The sequence below is a fragment of the Taurulus bubalis genome (genome assembly GCF_910589615.1).
Source record: "Taurulus bubalis genome assembly, chromosome: 12".
Lineage (NCBI taxonomy): Eukaryota > Metazoa > Chordata > Actinopteri > Perciformes > Cottidae > Taurulus > Taurulus bubalis.
Window position 1 is genome coordinate 2572684 of NC_136600.1, and position 22317 is coordinate 2595000.

General features: G+C 44.2%; 1 protein-coding gene across 1 annotated transcript in view; it reads right to left on the minus strand.

Annotated features, from left to right (window-relative positions):
* The window catches only part of cdk14 (cyclin dependent kinase 14), a gene marked incomplete at its 3' end in the record, with an annotated part of 151662 nt that overhangs the window by 77130 nt on the left and 52215 nt on the right, over positions 1 to 22317 (minus strand). The window contains exons 4-7 of the mRNA XM_079227862.1: positions 17826 to 17920; positions 17158 to 17237; positions 8616 to 8710; positions 2896 to 2958 (exon numbers count right to left, since the gene is read on the minus strand). Coding sequence (XP_079083988.1) covers positions 2896 to 2958; positions 8616 to 8710; positions 17158 to 17237; positions 17826 to 17920 — 333 coding nt within the window. The remainder of the gene's footprint in view (positions 1 to 2895; positions 2959 to 8615; positions 8711 to 17157; positions 17238 to 17825; positions 17921 to 22317) is intronic.

Here is a 22317-nt window from a genome sequence, read left to right on the forward strand (position 1 = left end):
TCCACCAGGACTAACACAAAGCGATATCCGCGTGCGCTCCGGTGAAATGGCCCGATGAGGTCCATGGCTATTCGCTCGAATGGCACCTCCATTAATGGCAGAGGGTGCAAAGGCGCCCTCGGAATGGCCGGTTGATTTACCAATTGACATTCCGGGCAGGACGCACACCAACGGCGCACATCCGCCCGGATGCCCGGCCAATAAAATCGGGTCATTATCCGGTCTAGTGTCTTTTCGTATCCCATGTGACCAGCCATCGGGTTATAATGAGCCTGGAAAATCATTTCCCGGCGGCTTTTCGGCACCAGCAACTGGGTGTTTTCCTGCCCGGTCTGAGTGTCACGACTCACTCTGTACAGCCTGTCCCTGATCAATGAAAAGTGCGGATATGACTGCGCTGCGTCAGGGCGCACCAGCTGACCATCAACTCGCATCACTTGGTCCCAGGCCGCGCGCAGAGTATCATCACGAGACTGCTCGAGTGGAAAATCTTCCATGGAGCGGAACTCGGGAACCGGTGGAGTCTCCACGGGAGGCTCCGCCGGTTCCTCCTCCTCCTCCCCGTCTGCAGTTTCGGACAACCTCGCGTCGCCACTGAGCACAGCACACATATCGCATGACGCTGTCTGCCATGACCGCACCCCCGCTGCCTGCCCCATTAATTTGTTAAACCCCGGCCAATCGGTTCCCAAGATTAGAGGGTGCGTAAGGCGGGAGCTAACCGCAACCTTTATACTATGCTTTTTACCCCCGTGTCTGATCTCGACTGATACTATGGGATACTCGTGAACGTCCCCATGCACACACCTAATCTTCACCCACAATGCCTCCACCAATGCCCCGGGTCGAACCAGGCTCTGATGGATCATAGACTGCGAACAGCCAGAATCCACCATTGCCTGATGTGTACCCCCCCTGGATTCTTACCGGAACGCGGTACGTCGCTCCCGGACCGGGGGAGGGTGTTGGAGGGCCGGCAACCCGAATCACCTGGCCTACTTGCATCAATGGACACTCCCTCCGGAAGTGTCCGGGTTGCCCACACCTCCAACACTCCTGCCCTGATGTCTGAGGACCCCTCTGTGGGTCGAGAAGGGTGCCGGTGCTGGTCGTGGTATCGGGGACCCGGGGAGGGGGCCCTGGCCACAGAGCCGAAGCGGGCCGCGCCAAGAGCGGCGGGGGTGGCCTCCTGCATGGGCCGGGCGCCGGCCAGGCTGCAGCCTGCGTGCGGCTGCTGTCCCCTGAGCCGGGGGGATGAACAGCCAGGTGGTCCTCCGCCAAGGTGATGGCGGTCTCCAGTGCCGTAGGGCCATGGCAGCGGACCCATGCCGCCGTTCGGGTCGGCAGCCCGCCCACAAACTGTTCGAGGACCACCTTCTCCACCACTGCCTGCGCCCCTCCTGCTGCCCCGGGTTGCAGCCATCTGGTGGCGGCGTCCCTCAGCTGCTGGGCAAAAACAAACGGCCGGTCCTCCGCTCCCAGCCTGGCCTCTCGGAACCTCCGCCGGTGGTCCTCCGGAGATAGGCCCAGCCGGTCGATTACGGCTTCACGCACGTTCGCGTAAACCTGCCTTGTTGCCGGTGGCAGCCCCAGAGCCGCAGTCTGTGCCTCTCCGGCCAGAAGAGGCAAGAGCCGGACCGCCCACTCGTCCGCCGGCCAGCCACACGCCCCCGCTGTTGCCTCGAATGACTCCAGAAACGACTGCGCGTCGTCCTCTGCTGTCATCCTGTGCAGGGCCACACCTGCCAGAGGAGAGGGGCCCGGAGAGGGGGCCGGCGTCATTGCAGCTACCGCTGTCCGGGCGGCGATCTGCTCCAGTGCGAAGGTCTGCCTCTCAGCCGTGTCCTGAAGAGCCCCCAGGTACCGCCGGTTTGTCTCCGCCTGCTCCTGCTGCATGGCCGCGATCCCCGCCAACATCTGCCCCAGCGCCACGATCGGCTGAGTTGGCGCATCCGGCTGTTGCTCTCGGTTATCCATGCCACCCCACGTTGGGTGCCACTGTAACGACTCTGCGTTACCACGTGAGTTCGGCACACAAGGCAACACACTCGGGCTGGGGTACGTAACAAGCTTTATTGTCTGGTCCCGTCGTTTCGTGTCCGCGCCGTCGCCTCCGCTTCCTGCTCCTCGATCAGCTGCGTCGCGTTCCCTCCTCCTCCGCTACTGCTGGTTTTTAACCCGGGAGAGACACAGACGCCAATTGCACCCAGCTGAGCCTGATTATCCCTCATCCCGGCACCTGTTCTCTGAATCGCTCCCCCCCCCTCTCTCCCTCTGCACCTGCGCATAACCCCGCCCCGCCACCACAACTTTATTTAAATTTTTCTAACACAGTGATACCACTTTTTTTTTGTCTGATGGAGCGATCTGGTCTACTTGAAAGGGATTGCAATGCTCTTTATTCTATTGTTTATAAAAGCACAGATGGAGTCACTAGCACTGTGAGGTACCACTATGTAGTATGTCTGTCCGTCCGTGTGTGTCCCTCCCCTGAAGCTGTAAACCTAGGGGAAACACTAGAAGTCATCCCTTGTCTCCCACGGAGCTGTGAACAGCTATATTCTCCTCACAGCTTGTTTTATTGAATCATTTTGCGGCCCGAAGAGGTCAAACTATCTGATATTACGCAGAAAAACTAAAACACTACTTAATTTTGCCCGCGCAGGTTGATATGGACCTACAGGAGACCCGTTCAGAGGGACTGCGAAGATGTCCGGACACAATATGTCTCCATGTGGTTTCAAGGTTACGCTGCTTGTTTCTTGTTGTCGTGCTCCTGATCTGTTCCTGGTGGCAACATTTCTCCTGTTTGTCCGTCCTCTCCTTATTAGCATATTAAACAGCGTGCTCATTAAACGACATGCATCGGGACCAGAATAATAACGCTTACTGTACCTTCACATTGTCTGGAAGGAGACCCCCGGGGTGTCTGTCCATGTACTGACACAGGTCTGTGTGCTGTGAAGGAAAAGCAAGAAAGCCAACATTAATACCACATCATGAATAAGTCTCCAAGCGTGTGACAGATAAGTGTGACAATACAGAACGTTACTGTGGTTGGATGTCAACTCTATTCAATGTGAGGCAGATAATCCATAATTGACATCTCTAGGGAATATTTCCAGAAATCCACAGCTGTGGCCAAATCATTTTGTCTTTATCCACCACATGCTGCCTCCCCATTTGTCCACTTCTGGTTTCAACACAATTTAATCCTGGTATTTTGGAACATTCAGCAGCAACGCGTTGGCGATCGTATATATATATATATATATATATATATATATATATATATATATATATATATATATATATATATATACACACACACACACACACATCAATGGTTTCATCTAGAACCCACCCAGGGAGTTCCACCAAGAACCCATTTATATTCCAACAGTTTCATCAAATATAGATAGATAGATAGATAGATAGATAGATAGATAGATAGATAGATAGATAGATAGATAGATAGATAGATCTTACACAGAAGACACAACACATTTTAAGGAATGCAAAATACTCAATATATAGAACAAAACAGCAGAGCATATTCATTTAGGAAATTAAACAATAAAGTGCAAACTGTTATTATCTACCCAATACCTTCCTTGTTGCCAGTGTTTTGGTACATTTTGTTAAAATAAACATAAATAAGTTGAATTAAATCTTAAGTAAAGAGGTAAAGCAAGTACTTTATCATATTCAAATGATTGTGTTGCATCAAAGTTGCAAAAGACAAAGACATGAATAACCAGGGTGGATCTTATGAGCGGGTTTAACTGACCTCCTACCTCTGCTCTCATTCTTCATTCAAACATGACCTTCTGAGCTCCAATCACATCTCACTAAACCTCCTTGAAAAGCTGACCCTTTGACAAGCGATCGCTCTACCAAAAGGGGGCATCGCACCCTTTTCAGTCTCATTAAAGTGAAGACGCGGTGGAAGGCTGAGTAAGCTTGTTCTGGTTGAGGGATTTGGCCTCGCTCAGCGTTTGAAGATCAAAGATTGAGCTGAATATCAATGTGACCATCAATGGTTGTCAGCGGATACATATGCAAAGGGTACCAGAGATCTGAACTATTCTGAACCTAGTAGTTGTACTGCGATCACTTCTGTCCAAAAGGCTGAGGTAATGTTTACCATGCAATGTTTTGATATTACTAGTAGAGATATTCTGATGAAGATGTTCTGCCCCTGGGCCTGGCCAATAATTCAGAGTTATTGTTCTGACTTTAAGGGATTTGGGCAGGATTTTTTAAAGACTTTCTTCATCTCAAGAGAATAAAGAGAAGTTCATTTGCAGTTTTCACGACAACAGCACTTTAAAGGGTTTTGACATTTGAAAAAGTTTCCTGCTGCTAGAACACTGTGGACTATTGTTATCATCACAAACTACAGATGCACCCAAATGTTTCTGAAAGGGAGGAAACTGGGTTCAAGGTAAAAATATTACACATAAAATATTAAAAATGTACCGTAAAAGTAGAGTTATACGCCGCTACTACCTTTGGTCATTGTCCCCATTTGCACCCCGCTGTAGCCAGCTGGCGCTCATGCTAGTTCCACACTAACTTCCGCTAGCTCCCCGACAGTGTTGGGGAAGTTACTCAGAAAAAGTAACTAGTTACAAGTTACTAGTTACTTCTGAAAATTGTAACTAGATTACTTTACTAGTTACTGCATTTGAAAAGTAACTTCACTACTAGTTACTTTACTTTCCATTTTTTTAAGCAAATGTCCAAATTAACCACAAAGATAAATGGACAAACATCATGGCCCTTTCATCACTTTATTTTAAATTTTCAATAAATTGCCTTTCCACATAGTGTATTGTAAACATGTAAAACAAAATTGCATATAAAACTCAGCCACTAACTTGAACGAACATTAACCCTGTTCACACTGTCTGACCAAAGAAATATGCCTCACTTTAAATTCCAAACAACAGGATACAAGAGGCTACGTATGGTGGGGACATTCAGGTCGGTCAAACAGCATAACACATTAAAAACAGGCCAAAAACAGGCTTTTGGAAACATGAGACCCTACTAAACCAAATAGGGGCCTACTCCTAAGAACAAAACCAGCTTGTTATAGGAATCATTGTAGTGGTTTAAGAAAAATAAATGGCACTTTTTCCCATAAAATAGAAACAGAAAATGCAATTAAATAAACAGAAAATCCACTTCATCATTGCCTAAATAAACAGAAAGTGCACTATATCCTATGAAGTTTATCATTTTTCTCTATTCTTCAAAATAGCAATTGTATCGCATGAGTAAAAGTCTCTCGAATGTTTTATCCTGTTCCTCCTTGGGGTCAGAACAATATTGCCCAGGCTGAAAAGCCTTTTGACAGTGTTGTAACTTGCTTTATTACATCATTTACTCTTATTGTGAAGAGCATGTAAACAGAAAGTCCTTTTACTTTGAAGGCATAAAGTACAATGATACGTGCTTGTTGACGCTAACTAATGTTGATGTTACGTGTGGAAAATATATACATGTCGGGTGCAAGAGCGCGTTCTCAATCACTTTAACAGTTGTAATACTGCAGTTTACCAGTAAAGTGATTCCGTTCATACCAGACGTGTCTTGGACCTCATTAGAAGCGCCACTTCATTACAGACAGGTGCACTTGATATTGGTATTGGAGTGTTGTATTGCTTTGCAATATCCTTAATCCTAGGGAACCTGGAGAAAATCTCAGTATCAGTTGGACAATATCAGTTGGACACGGGCATTTTTAAGTACTCCATGACTTCTGTTTCTGCCGTGTAGGAAAACTCCTCTTCAAAATCAAAAAAAGTCAGTGTGACTGGACAGTTGACAGCAGTTGAAAGACACCTCTCGCCTGGACATAGAGTGCATTTTACACGAATACGTTTACCCTTTCGAGCAACAAAGTTAAAATAATGAGAATATCGCCACTGGCTGAACCTTCCTGTCTCCGTCTCATCCATTTCCCGCTTCCTTCCCTCTACGCACCAGCAGCTATGTCACTCAAATCACTCAAATCACTCAAATCGGAGTTCTGTGATAGATTGTTCATGCAAAATGTGTCGTGTGACTTGCGCGCCGCTAAAAGAGAACTTTTCGGATTGGTAAAAATGGCTTGAGTAACACAGGAAAGCGCGTTCCTGAGGTCTAGTAAAGTAGTGCAGTTACCAATATTTTGAGTGTAATGCGTTACTTTACTTCGTTACCTATAATAGTAATATCGTTACTGTAATCCGTTACTTTGTAACTCGTTACCCCCAACACTGCTCCCCGACAACCACCAAAGGTAGGGACCAGCCCTGGCTCTACACCCGACTTGGGCAGAGGGGACTCGGACAGTAGCAGCAGCAGCGGCAGCAGCGGCAGCAGCGGCAGCAGCGGCAGCAGCGGGGCGCTAGCAGCAGGAGCGGCGAGCTAGTAGTAGCGCGAGCTAGCGCTGCTCTTAGCTTGCTACAGCGGGACACTGACCGGAGGTAGTAGCGGCGTATAACCCGACTTTTACGGTATTCTGAATATAGCATCCATCAAAACAGAAACATGGGAGGAGGACTTGGTTGTTATACTCTCTGATGAAATGACATTTGTAGTTCAAAATGTATACACATCATCTCTTTCTGTTACTCTTTTGGTTATTTCCAAACAGCAAATGTGTACTGAGCTACATTATTGATTGGCTTGCGTCTAAGTTGGCGTTTCCATTTGAAAAACCCATCCAAGAACCCAGATGGACTCGATATTTAAAATAATCTGAGAATCAGTGTTTGATTAGTGCTTCTGATACGCATCAAATTACAACGACACCTTTAAGTGTCAAACATAGCTTGATTAGCTCCAGTAGCGGCCATCTCTATCCCTGGTATATTTCAGTTGTTGGTACATCTCTAAACTGCAGTCAACAGTGTGCTCTCGTTGGAAGCTTTCCTAAAAGCCACAAGTACGTACGTCCAAAGATAATCCTTTGCTGTAAAACCGTAACTTCCAAATGTCTGTCTGGCTTCCTGTACCGAGCACAGAAAGACCAGCCTCGGGTTCTTCTCGCTTCCATGATATGGTGGAAAAAGCTCAGGCTGTCATAACATTCTTCCAGTGCCCTTAGAACAGGGGTGTCAAACTCATTTTCACCCTGGGCCACATCAGCATCATGGTCGTCCTCAAAGGGCCGGTTGTAACTGTAACACTGTATACATTTAACTCCTCCCGAACATAATGTTAACTGTCTTTGTATTAGATTATTGTTTATGCAAGTGTAAAAATATTGTACATGCATTTATATAAATGTAAAAATATATGGAAGCAAATTTCTCTGTTACTATGACAGAAATCCATTTAATTTAGGGTTAAGAAACCCACATTGCTAAAGATCAAACTTAAAACAGAAGAAAATAACAAAGACAAAGATCAAACGCACGTTATTGTATTAACTTTCTTCAAAGCTTTTTTGTCAGTTGAGAAGGACATAACTGGTCCAACAAATAATTGTGAGCAAATAAAGACATGCACTGTCGCAGGCCACATAAAATTGAGTTTGACATATGTGCCTTAGAACAAGAGTATACCAATCAAAATACCCACAGCTAGTCTTTCTGTGGGCAGAGTAACCTGAAACTCAATCAGCGAGCAGACACCTAGGTCAAACCGACCAAGACACGAGCCTCGACCTATGTTCCCTTCATTTAGAACAAACCTCATTTCAGTCCGCTACCGTCCTTTAAAGCCCCAAGGCATTTTTTAGGATTTAGCTCGAAATAGCATACCCAAACTAAAAAGGGTGTATATCTGCAACCACAAGGGCTATTTGAATAATTCTGGTGTTATAATGAAGGCCGTCCTTGTGAGCTTTTCGTCAAATGTGTAAATATTAGTATATATGTTGCTGGCTAAGAGTAAATAAAGATTGAAACACAGAACAAATAGAAGTTCCAGGTCCGCCTATAGAAAAAAGCACTTTCAGGATGATTATCTCCTTGAAATGATGCTTCACTAAGCCCTGAAGCTCTCCCAAATCATAGCACAATATGTGAACAGTCTCTCTGCACTGTTTTCACTTGAAAAAGTGAAGCAGAACAAAGTCAGATTGGGTAAAGTACAGAAAGAATTCAGGCGAGATTTCCAAAATTTGCATTTCGGCACATTTGCGCATATTTTCAAGCATCTGTGACATTTGAATTTTTCATGTAGCAAACCTTATATTTCACTTTCATATGACTTACGGTGTTAAATAAACTTGTATAAATGTGGATTTACTGGGGGAAATGCATTTTTTAAACAAAAAAAAGCTTGCTATTTGTCTTTTTCTGATAGCACCAAGCTACGTGCTGCTAGTTCCGGAAACATGCAGAGTGGGCTGACTCGTGACAAAATTATAACTATTTTATTTTAATAATTATTTTAGTTGGTGTTTGAGTTGTGTTGAAATGGCTGTCTAATTATTGTAGCCCAGGTTCTCTTGTTTAATTTGATGTGTAGCATCAATATATTTGTTCATGATTATTGTAATGTTTTACACAGTTTAATTAAAATTTAAAAAAAGGACCTATATAGGTCCATTCGTGGCTTTAAAGGTTAAGGGTCCGAGTGGTGGATCTTAGTGCGGCAGAGTGCAGACTCACCACATATTCGAAGACCAAAGTCAGGGTTTCCTTGGTGTGGATGATGTCATGGAGGAGCACGATGTTGGAATGCTTCAGGCCTTTCAGGAGAGACGCTGCAGAGATGGAACAGATAGAGAGTTGATGTGAGGCCCATGTCGTATTGAGATGCCAGAGGAGCTGCTGTGATCTGTATCCTTCATTAGCCGCATCATTAGAATGCAACGCAGCCCCGTAAGCCTCGCTACAGAGTTAGAGGGGATTAAGAAGTGAGCCAGACTGAGAAAGATCACACAGGGTGGATTACAGCGGTGTGTTCTCACACTCGTTTGTCAACACATTTATGATGCAACGGACATTGTTAATGAGTGGCGCAGTGAGATGCTGTGTTGGGGATATGGCTACTCTACTGGCAAAGCTTACAGTCTTACTGGGGAGGCTGGGCGTGATCAGCACATTCTGGCTCAGATCTATCAAGACTTTCAAAGAGTCAAAGATTAAGAACAGGAAGGATTTTGCAAAAAAAAATAGGAAGAGATATACAAAAGCAAAGGTTTACAGAATTTGCGAGGGTCAGATTTGTGTGAGAAACCTCGAAACAGCTAAAAACCTTGACTTGAGAGTTGAAAGGCTTGAATGTTTTATTACCAGGCCTACGCACTGAACGGATTTGGCCTCACTCAAGTAAAACACTATTGAAACAGCTTTGAAAGGAAAATGTACAAATGCAGTTTTAATGGTCAGCTTTCAGATGACGACCTGTGACTTGAGTATTCACAGTTTCTTACAAAGGCCGTCGTGTCAGAACAAACCCAGACAGATGTGAGAGCTGCAGTCGGTTGCTATTAAACCAAAACCTCGATCCTTGGCCTTGTGACAACTTGGACTTGAATTTACACATTTCCGTGAGTGTGTCTGGGACCATGAGTGTGGCAAATCATGTCCCTTTTTTATAATACGTTTCATAGAAGTTCACTAAAATTTGTAATTTCCAAAGAGTGTTATGTCATTCTTTGAGAATGATAAAGCGCAGATCGAAACACGGAAAGATAGAAAACATCTACACAAACTTGTGGCTGGTAGCGTTAGCGTCATGTTGCTAGCTCTGCTAGCTAACTCTGATGCTAATCTGTGATTCACCGTCCACTTCATAAACAAAAAGAAGAACATGTTTTCTTTCGGTGGCCTTTCTTTCTCAGTGGAGCCATTCTGTTATCCAATCAGGAGTTTTGACAACAGCGGCACCAACAATAAAACCCGCTGTAAAAGTTGTCTGTTGCCATTTTAAGCAAAGCTCTCTGCGGTAATTACAGAATTTGAAGGCAAACAAACAGCAGAATTTGTCCTCAAACCCCAATAAAGGTACTTCAGGGAACAGTTTCATTAGGATAGAATGAAGTTTTTATTCAGAGGCTGGAATGGGATTTTCACATAGTTGCCAAAGTGATTAATTTAACAAACACAAAGTTCTTTTCCAAGGGCACATTGACACAGATCCTCAGAGAGCCAGCGAGTGATGGGGCCTCATGAATGCATTCATCCTGTATGATTGTTAAAAAACATAATCAGATACAGCGGTAAGCAAGAGGTTAGCACTACAGTATGATACCTCAAAGATCCTGTCATTCTTTTGAAGATCCAACCGCCTCCCTCATACACCCACCACATCTCTAGTAATGGGCAAGAGTGTGTGCAGTTTTAATAAGCACTGACACACACACACACACACACACACACACACCTCTCCTGTACTCTGGATATATTACTTTATTCAGCAGCAGTCTGTAATGCTACTCATGTGAGTAGCATTACAGACTGCTGCTGAATAAAGTAATAGCCAGCGCTCTGAGCTTCCTGCTCAGTAATTGCTGAATTAGTTCAATTTCAAAGCGGCTTTCTGATCCACTCACGGGGAGTTTGGACTGTGTGTGTGTGTGTGTGTGTGTGTGTGTGTGTGTGTGTGTGTGTGTGTGTGTGTGGAGGCCGGGATGGCTCTCACTTCATCAGGCCTGGATCATACACAGATCAAACAGACACAATCGTTTTCTCATCTAAATTCAAATGCAGTCGTGCGTGTGGAGGTGAGTGTGTTTCTTCTCAAAGTCCAGCAGCAGCCAGTAAAGTGAAGCTTCAGATGCTTCACATACACAACTGACAGGACACACCAAGCAAGGGCATGCTTTGTGCTGCCGTTTCACATATCAGACATGAAAATCCCTCACCTTTCGGCGAAATTCGCCGTTTTGAAACCAAAATAGGTAACCTACGTGAATCGTGTAGATCCGAAGAGTTTTTGTTTTTTTGGGAAGGGGGGGTCAACTGTCCGCCGTTTCTGAGATTGGAGTGGGACACGGAAAAAAACTGAGGTTGCGATCATCTTAGCAATAGAAGATCTTTGACGTGTCGAGTCTTGGCCAATCAGCGTTAAGATGTCAACAGCGGCTTCATTTCCCTCCCACTAGTTTTTTAATGGCAAGCTAGTCAGCTTGCTAACACATTAGCTAACGTTGTTGGGAGAGACAGCGAGTGAGATTACTAGCAGCGGAGAGTCCGTGGCAGCGTGTGGCGTCAGACAGGAGAGCGGCGAGTCAGCGGCATTGGCGATTCTACCTACCGACACCTCACTACATACAAGGAGAGGACAAGTGGAGATTTTATCCAACTTTTATTTTAATAAAAAAAACGAAATGAGTTTCCTCCGTAGGGTGGCCGGGCTACTGTTTATATTTAAGGATTTAAGAGCTACGTGTAGGAAAAAGTGTATCCTCCAGTTAATTATAATCTATAGAGTTATGTGGTTATAATCGCTGTCACACAGAGAGAGGTGTGCATGTTCAGGTTTACTGGTGGAAACATTATTCAGTGTTCTAGACCAGGGATTCCCAAAGTGTGGTGCGTGCGCGAGCTGCCTCTAGGGGGTGCGCGAGAGGAAAAATGTAATGGTGGTCTAATGGTGTAATAATTATGATTAAACATAATTTTGAAAAAAATTAAGTAGGATTTTTTAATCATAAAAATTCCCTTTGTAAGATTTAAATTTAAAATTAAAAATGTACAATTTAATAAATAGATGCACTTCCGGTCCGGCCGCCAGACTGTCTTTTACGTACACACTAGCTAGCCTAGCTTGTGCACCTAACGTCATTTCATTCATTCAGCAACATCCATGAAAATATGTTAAACTGGCTGAAATCGGGGAAGCTGTCAGGTGCGTTGGGGAGAGACCGGGAGAAGAAATCGACCGGGAGTCGTAGAAAGAAGAGACGGAGGTGGTGCGCACCCCTGGAGCCTCCTTTTTTCTGTTTCTGAGCGTATGCATGTGCAACTGTTTGTTCTTTACGTGGCTTACTTTGTTTAAGTAAATAAATGTGAAATGCAATCTGCCTCTGAGCCTGTGCGTGTGTCCTCACTATCCTTATTGCTCTTTAAAAGTGACGCCTTGTGTAACTGAAATTTATACAGCGGACTAAATCTTGTAACAAACGCCACGCGCGAGTAAACAGTTCTCGCATTGGTCCGATTTTATGCGGCTATAAATAGGCCCTGTTGCGTTTTTTTTTAAGGTGTAAGGGATTGGGGGTGCGTGAACCCAGTGGGATGTAGAAGGAGGTGCGTGGCCTAAAAAGTTTGGGAACCGCTGTCTAGACTAACAGTGACGTCTCGTCTCCTCAAAGTAAAGTGGTATAACAGTATGACATAATATGGTCAAATAAAAAGGCTGGTACATTATACATATTATGGCATATAAGTGTAATATTATGAAGTGAAATGTAGTAGTAGCAAAACAATATTCAGTATAGTATAGCAGTATTGCATATTGTAAGTATTAAGTTTACAAAATATATATACACACACACACACACACACTACCGTTCAAAAGTTTGGGGTCACTTAGAAATTTCCTTATAAGAAAAACTGTTTTTTTTTCAATGAAGATAACATTAAATGAATCAGTAATACACTATACATTGTTAATGTAGTAAATGACTATTCTAGGTGGAAACGTCTGGTTTTTAATGAAATATCTACATAGGTGTATAGAGGCCCATTTCCAGCAATTATCACTCCAGTGTTCTAATGGTACATTGTGTTTGCTCATTGCATAGAAGACTAATGGATGATTAGAAAACCCTTGTGCAATTATGTTAGCACAACTTCAAACAGTTATGCTGGTGAGAGAAGCTTTACAACTGGCCTTCCTATGCATAGCATCACATTTGTGGGTTCCATTATACTCTAAAAATGGCCAGCTGTCATTCCCTTGGGCTTGCTGTCACTGCGCCCCTTGCAGAGATGGCTGAACAGCCTTCACTTGGACGTCAAGTGCCACAGGCACAGGACAGTAAGAGTGTCACAGCAGTGCCTCTGAGCTCTATTCCCGTGGAGGGAGAGAGCATACCTGTCAGGAGGTGTTCCCATGGGCGTGATCCCATCCCGTCGGGAGGTCGTCACGACCGATGCCTCATCTGGGGCCTCTTCGGCAGAGCAGAGGTGGATCTCTTTGCCTCAGAGAGGTCGACCCACTGCCCCCGCTGGTTCTCCCTGGTAGAGAGGACCAGTCCTCTGGGTCAAGATGCCCTGGCTCATACGTGGCCGCAGGGCTTTCTTTATGCTTTCCCCCCAATTGCCCTGATCTTGCCAATGCTCCTCAGGGTTCTTCAGCAGGGCCACAGGCTGGTGCTGGTGGCCCCCTTATGGCCCGCCAGGACTTGGTTTCCTCTGCTGCACAGACTTTGTCGCGGGACGCCATGGCGCCTCCCCGACAGCTAGGAGGTCGGATCTGGCATCCCGACCCCGGACGCCTTCACCTATGGGCCTGGCCGTTGCAGGGCTCGACCAGCTGCTGAGCAGCTGCACAGAACCAGTCAGGACGACGATTCTAAATGCCAGAGCGCCATCTACCCGTCTACAGTACGAGTGTAGATGGAGGCTGTTTTCCGACTGGTGCGGGGTTCACAACGAAGAGCCAGTACAGTGCCCTGTGCCTACTGTACTCAAGTTTCTGCAGTCCCTCCTAGATAGGGGCCGGTCTCCCTCTACCCTGAGGGTTTACGTAGCTGCTATCTCATGGCAGGATGCTAGTATCGACAACGGCACTGTGGGGAGGCACAAGCTGGTGTCCCTCTTCTTGAGGGGGGCTCAGCGACTACGACCTCCGAGCACCCCGAGGGCCCCTCCATGGGACCTGTCCGTGGTACTGGACACCCTATGATCACCTCCCTTTGAACCCACAGCAGAGGCAGAGCTGCGATGGCTGTCAGCAAAGACCGTCTTTCTCCTTGCCATCACGTCGGCAAAGCGGGTAGGCGAGTTACACGCCCTGTCAGTGAGTGAATCCTGTTTGAGGTGGAACTCAGATGGCTCGGGTGTTACACTATGGCCTAATGCAGCATTTCTTCCGAAGGTGCTGACACGCTCGCACCTCAACCAACCTATCCAGCTCGCACAGTTTAACCCTCCATTGGGAGAGGAGAGGTCAGGGCTACTGTGCCCAGTGCGGGTCCTCAGAGCCTATGTCGAGGCCACCGCAGGTATACAGCGGTCGGAGCAGCTTTTTGTCTGCTATGGTGGACCTAGGAAGGGCTGTGCCCTGTCAAAACAGCGCCTGTCCCAGTGGATAGTGGAAGCCATTGCCTGTGCATACAGGGCGAACGGCCGGGCGCTGCCACCCGGAGTAAGGGGCCATTCTACCAGGAGTGTCTCCACGTCATGGGCAACCCTGAGAGGTGTGTCCATGGAGGATATATGCGCGGTGGCCTCATGGGCATCACCGAGCACATTTACCAGATACTACAGAGTGAACGTTGCCACCCCTCACCCATTGGGTGCGGTTCTTCGTCCACATTCCTCTGCCTGAGTCAGACGAGGTAGGTTCCTTTACATTCCTCGTGACTTTGTTGGTATAAGTCATCCAATGTGAAAACACTGCCTCTGGCGGTCAGTAAGGATGAAATAGAACGAAAGTTACCAAGGTAACTACGGTTCTATGAATCCTGGATGACCGCCGGAGTTCTTGGTCACTCGGAATCTCGTGGTTTCGCGAGAAGATTCCGCAGGACATGATCTCAGGATGAGGCCAGAAGTTATACCCGGCTGGGGACTCATCCGAGGTCACACGTGACGTTTTTGGTATACGTACTCGAACTGCGCAAGCGCGAGACAGAAGATATCCAGTGTAAAAACACTGCCTCTGGCGGTCATCCAGGATTCATTGAACCGTAGTTACCTTCGTAACTTTCGTTCTTACGGTCATAGAAAATCCCAAAAGTTTTGGAAAAGTCATGGAAATTTGTTACATTCATATGTTCATGTCGTTCATTTACGCTGAGTTTGAAATAATGAATATGCTTTTAAAAGAAAGACGCTCAAAATATAAGCAGACATACATACATACATACATACATACATACATACATACAGGCATCTATATAGATGTTTATTCTTTTAATCAAACTATTGTCTCATTCATTTGTGTCATTTAAGGTTTTCTGTATGCTTTGTATTCTCATTGTTAGTTGAAATAATACGTTTTCTCACTTTTTCATGTTTACACCGAGATTTCACAAAATGATTAGTCATGGAAATTTGGTTTAAAGTCATGGAAATGCATTGGTCAGAATTTGTATGAACCCTGACCATGGGCAGGTGAATTGTTTCTAGTATTGTTATGCTTTAGAGCAGGGGTGGCCAACCAGTCAGAGACTAAGAGCCACATTTTTTACTGTGTTACTGCAAAGAGCCACATCATACCCCCTCCCCCCCCCCTCCCCCCGTGAGCCAAAAATTAAAATGTCTCTGTTACTACGACATAAATCTATTTAATTTAGGGTTAAGAAACCAACATTACTCTATCAAAGATCAAACTTAAAACAGATGAAAATAACAAAGTCAAAGATTAAACACACGTTATTATATTAACTTTGTTCAAAGCTTTTTTGTCACAGTTGAGAAGGACATAACTCTAAGAACATGCATGTGGTCTGGGGCAGTGGTTTAACTGATCTGGCTGCAGGACCCACCATCACCCTGAATGACAAGCCGCGACCAAAGCGAGGAACATTTTCAACTTCTCAATTTGATTTAATGAAAATATGGCACCTAGGTTTGAACCTGAGATAGTATCACAGTATGCCAAACAGAAATATTCCCTTTCACACTCAATTAAAAACCCAAAAGTGCTTCTTAAGGATACAAGGTAATACAACACACATAATAATGTTATAACTTCAGCCTTTTTGAACATAACAAAAAAAAGGTTGGGAATGAAGCAAACTATCACAAATAGTCCGATGTGTAAACTCAGGCAAGTAAAGTGTGTTGTGAACGCAGCATTGAGGAGTGTGTGAATATTCAATTCAATTCAGTTTATTTTATATAGCCCAAAATCACAAATTAAAATGTGCAATCTGTACAAATAACATCCCGTCCCGGGACCTCACATCAGATCAGGAAAAACTCCCCAAATAAAGATAGTAAAAACCATTTCACAGGGAAAACAGGAAGAACCCTTCAGGAGAGCAACAGAGGAGGATCCCTCTCCCCGGATGGACAGAAGCAATAGATGTCATGTGACCAGAATGAACAACGTTACAAAGTTACAACACGTGACATCAATATGACTGAAATTGAATAAATTGCACTCTGCCGCATTAAAAAATCCCTTCAAAATAAAAGCACAGGTTTTTTTTTTTTTTTTTTGCCCATGTAAAATGACCGTCCTGACGGACTGAAAACGGGTCCGCGAATGACTGAAAACGGGTCCGCGAATGACTGAAAACGGGTCCGCGAATGACTGAAAACGGGTCCGCAAATGACTGAAAACGGGTCCGCGATTTCATGGCTTTCAAGCCGTCGCACCTTGAGTTCGACACCAGTGGTCTAAAGTATTTGCAAAATCAATAAAAAGATTAAAAAAAAAAAAAAAACACAAACTTTGATATGAACGCAAGAGCCGCATGAAACCAGCAAAGAGCCGCATGCGGCTCGGGAGCCGCGGGTTGGCCAGGCCTGCTTTAGAGGAATAAGCAATTGTATCTTTATCACAGTAGGTAAGTTTATTACAGAAAAAAAAGTACTTTCTGCTATTGAGTTTGTAATGTATTATTATAATTTATGAGTGAAAAGAAATCTGCAATCAGGGAAATTGTTTCAACCTGTTCCCGATTTTTTTGTTTTTTTCAGGGTTTTTTCCAGAATCCCCCCCCCAAAAAATGTCCCAAAAACAACCAATATGGCAACGGCCAAAATACAGTCTGCGGTCTCAGCCGAGTCCTTCATGGCCACATTTTGGCCATTGGCTTTTTGGCCGAGACCATCTTGGTTTTCGTCTGACGGCATTTTCTTTTTTTGCCTTCGTCATCTTGGATTTTGGCCGTTGCCATTTTTTTTTTTTTTTTATAAACTGAAAACACACTGTGAAAGGGTTTGCAAGTTTAAGGCACTTAATCATTGTCTTTGCGTTTCAGACCGAGAGGTTGCCAAGGAGTTATTTGCACTTTTAAAGTAACAAAGTAACTGCAGTCTGTTTCTTTTATTCCAGGACATTTCATCCTGAACCTCTCACCTTCTCGTATGGCCGTGAAGGGCGTCCCTTCCTCCTCCTGCAGACGAATCACCTTCAGAGCCACCAGTTTCCCATTCACCCTGGCAACGACACAGAGGACAAGAAAGTATGGTAATCCTGTCTCCTCGTTGGCTTTTTTTGCAACGTGAAAAAATAATCTATTTAAAAACAGCGAAGCCGGAGAACAGCGAAGATTGTTAAATCAATGAAATGTAATTTAGCAGCAGTGGAGTGAGACCCGGGTACAAGGCCACAGGATTACAAATGAAGCTCACCAATCAAAACTGTTGTCGTGAAATAAGAGTAAGGAGTTTCACACATTTACAGTGTGTGGACTTTTCATTTTCTAGAATTGAATTAGCAGAACCTGGGAGGAAAAGCACCAAACTATAAAAAATAAAACCTAACTATTGAATCGATGAACAAAAACATCCATCCCATAGTGAATAGAATAAAAGGAACGATATTGCATGTGCGGGATTTGCAGACAAATGATTTACATAAAAACCACACAGTGTAACCGTTATTGCTGTTTATATTTAATGAATTCACTCAGTTGCAGCACTGCTCCCAGATAATCAACTGTAATATCCACTGTCTGCACCAGTTATGAACTATGAAGAAGAGTGAGTGGAGAAGGTGTGATTGGACATGCACACTCTACTTACTTGCTCTTTCCTTTGTAAACTGTAGCATATGAACCCTCTCCCAGTTTCTCCAGCTTCTCATATGAATCAGCCTTTCCAAACTTGGGGCTTGTAGGCTAAAAAGAAAAAAAGAAAGTAAGAAGGTTATAAGAAAGAATGAATTCAGTAACCCAGAAAAGAAAACTCTCGGAGGATTTCGCACAAGACGTTACAAGTCTTCGAGCGATATTACAACGAGGAAGCTCCCCACTGCATCATCTGGGAAGTGTACTGTCAGTGAGGAGGAGGAGGAGGAGAGAGTCTTCATGTAAGAACTCCGAAGACTATTTTTCGTTTAGTCGTCAGTTTGGAACTTTTAGACACGTTTCTTTGTCGCTGGTACAGAGGGAAAGCGGTATCAGCTACAGCTCGGAGGGAAAGAGTTGGTATGAAAAGGGGGAACGAGCGCAACTCTAAAACTTCCAACTTAGCGGAAGCTTTACGTGACTGCACTGATGTGGTATGCATTCTTCATGACCATGATTTGAGGGGTCTCTCACACCTAACCAGTTCTGCTGGGCAATATATCGATATTCACACCAAACGCGTTGCGAATTTGACACGCGAGTAGATTACATGCAAAGATGCGAATGACGAGATTCAGACGCTGTTGTGGGACTACGGTTAATATTATGAACCCAGACACCATGGAGTTTGATGTTCCCACGTATGTGGAATTTACACAACAAGTATAAAGCAGAACTAGTGGTTATTTCCATGGTGGATGAAGGAAACGGTAACGGAGATAAACCACGGAGATTAGCCACGGCCCCTTTCAGGCGCGAGTAACATCCGCAAAGCGTTTGGTGTGAACGCAGCATCATTGTCGAGCAAGTAAACTGACGCGGTAAACGCGTCGCAAATATTTGCAACGCGTATGGTGTGAACGCAGCATAAGTGTTGTCATTTCTTGGTTTTAAAGGCTGCATTAAAGGGTTAGAATTGCCCAGACACACCAGCCTGTTCTTTTGTTTGCCATTACCCACTTTTGTTCTATTTATTCTTTGACTGTGGAGCACTGTGTTACTGGTGTTAGTAAGCGGTGCTCTATAAATACACTTTTGTTTGCTGACGAACATTGCCGATAATTATTTCTCAAAAATCTTATATTTTGTGGAAGCACCAATAGTCAACCCAATAATATCTTGGCAATATCGATATCACAGTATTTGATTAAAAAATATTGTGATATTGTATTTTCTCCATATTGTCCAGCAATTCTTGTAAAAGCTGTCAGTGGAGAGCGCTTGAAAAGAAGGTTCTCTATGCTCCTCTAGACTCCAGTGCTGTTACTTTGGGTTCTGAAGTGAGTTATTTACTTGAGGAACTAAATCAAGCAAAAGTCCTCAAACTGTTAGAAGTTGTTTTAACTCAAGCTATATTATATATGACATTTTAATTCCCTGACTGGAGTTTTGAGGCTTGACTCTGAACCTCGTTGATCAGGATCTGTAGCTAGCAGTCTGGAATATGTCTTTTTCTCTCTCCATGTTCTCGATACTGTGCTTGTGGTGCAAAATGTACACTTTGTGTCTGATTGCTCTTTTCCATGCAGCCAGCGGTACATTGCAGCAGATTGCTTGGGTTGTTAACTATGCATTGACTATGCATTGACTTGTTTCATGTGTTCTGACTGGTGTGTGAGTGCAGTAAAGATCCAAATTGTTTTGCTTTGCAGTCAAATAGCTGCAATAGTCATCAACATATCACACGCACATGCGCACATACGCACACACACAGAAATAAGGCATAACACATACTGAGATAATCATCACATCTTCGCAGACAACAGCAAAGTTCCTCTTATATAATAACTTGCCCCTATTCAACCAGACCATTGAGTTGGAAGCAGACAGATCTTTGTGATGAGATTCTGAGCCACAGAACGTGATCAGAGTTCCGATTTATTTCCCATTCCTAAAGGGAAAAGGCCTTTCAAAAAAATAAGTAACTTCAGGCGATGTACAGTTGTAGAAGGAGGGTTTCTTCCAGGAAGCTTCTAACTTGGCCAACTGATGCGAGTGCAGCATTCACATAGAGTGTCAATGCTGATTAAAACCTATTATGTCCAACTCCAGGTCATGTCTGATCCACTACCCTGCTGACAACCCAAGAGGCTGTGTGTGGAGCACGAGGGATGCGTGGCTCGGGCTCAACAAAAAGGGACGATTTAGACGTTTTCATAATCACAGCTGAAACAATTCATTAGTGTCTCGCAGCGATGCTGGCAAGCAATCCGTCAAGCCTCATATCTCACTTATTACATCTTATTTGTGTGCAGATTCATTAGGCATTTAACGTTTGGGGTTGGAATTAAAAAAGGAACCACATACACAAATAGAAAAGGTAATTGGTGCTTTGACAGAACATGAAAGCCAAAGCTAGGGGAAAGCAAAGCAAAGTGCTTGCTACTGTTGAAGAAGAAAAACATTTTGCAAATTTGTAGAAAATCTAAAAAAGAAAAATGAACAACAGGTGGTTGTAAGTCTCCGGTCAGCAGCCATTAAACTATTATCGACAAAAAGCTCCGGTCAAACATCAAAGAGTGGAAAAAATGATAGATTAAATTGAGGAAGGTTACATTCTCCTCATCGCTCCATACAGATGTGTATGTGTGTAGCTGTTTGTAAGGCTGTTGCTATGTCACCTCGCATGTTGCATTTAGCTTTAATGATTACTTTTATACCTCAGTCAAGTGTAAACACCTTTTTCTAAATAATCCGATTTTCATTTTCCACACAAAATGAAAATGTGCATAAAAAAGGTGGATGGAAACACTTATATTAAGTTCCATGCACAAACTGGATTGATTCAATCTGAATTCAATCTAATTGAATTATTTTTGAAAGGCAGAATTGTAAAGCTCTCCTTTGTTCAGTCACTTTGAGAGTTCTATACAACTCGTAACAGCAACTTCTATACAACTCAAGTTGCATAGAAGTATATGCTTCATGTGGTAAAGCTGCATTCTCTCTCCTGACCACCAGGGAGCAACTCATATGGTTGTATAGAAGTATATGATTCATGTGTTAAAGCTGCATTCTCTCTCCTGATCACCATGGGGCAACTCCTCTGGTTGTATAGAAGTCTATATAAATGACTCTACTTCTCTCTTGATGTATTCCCTCAGTAAACATTGTAAACATGAGTTTATGTCTCAACCTCTCTTCTTCAATACAGCATGATGTTCATTTAGTACATTGTGGTAATTTAGAGTCAAACAGACCATAAAGCAGGGGATGCTTTAGGGCGGGGCTACAAGGTGATTGACAGGTCTCTACTACGATGTTGTCTGGTCTGGGAGATGTCCACATTTTTGTATTACAACTTTCACCTTTTCATAGTGTTTTTTCAGTTTATGAGTAATTGTCACAAGCGCTCTGCTGGACACCTAATGGAATCTTCTACTGAGTTACTATAAAGCCAGCCTAACAAGTTCCAAACAATAAAGACTGACTAATTATGAGAAAATTAAAAAAAATACCACCTCTACCCATCCTCTCAGAACTACAGCTGTGTTTCCATGGTAACGTTGGAACAATGGTTGACTGCTTTCTCACCCACTGTTCATCAACTCAAACAGAGGTGACTACCCACCAGATACTGTGTCATCAGCTCCATTGGTGGTCGTTCTCCTGCTCTGTTATTTCTGCTTTTTCTTGGTGAACAACCGCCAGTCACTGACTGTCTACATTCCAGCATTATCATTGAGCCTGTATGGAGACTGAGACCGGTGCTCACCAATCTATGGATGCATCCACTATTGGTCTGACGGTCCAACCAAGATCAGACTGCTGCTCGGACTACAAACAGAAACTACAATGCTTCTTTTCAAAAATTTCAGAGAGCAAATTTCATGTATGTATGTAATGTGACGACGTAATAAAGTTAAAAAAAGAAAGCAAAATCTGTTTGTCGGGATTATGTGCTCACTGGCTTTATCTGCCACCAACTGCATCAAATGCTGCTTTTATATCACTGCTTTGAAACAACTTCCAGTCTTTATGCTAAGCTTGGCTAATTGCTTTACCACATTATCAACGAAAGTTACGAAGTTCTATGAATCCTGGATGACCGCCAGAGGCAGTGTTTTCACACTGGATATCCAGAGCTTGACCGATGAAGATTATGCTCTGAGAGAGTCCGAATGGAAGCACCCTGAACTGAAAACAACGGCCTTGGAAGGCAAAACGAAGGAACTGTCTGTGATGAGGTACAATGGGGACATGAAAATAGGCGTCCTTTAAGTCGACCGACGTGCACCAGTCTCCCTTGGACATGGCACGAAGGACGTCTGCTGTGCTCAGCATGTGAAATGGTAAGACCCTCAGGAACTTGTTTAGTCCCCTCAGACCTAGGACTGGGCGCAGTCCGCCGTTCTTCTTCTTTACGAGGAAGTAGGTTGAGTAGAACCCCTTGGCCTGTGAGCGGGGTCCCACTACCTCGATTGCACCCTTGGTCAGGAGCATGGCTA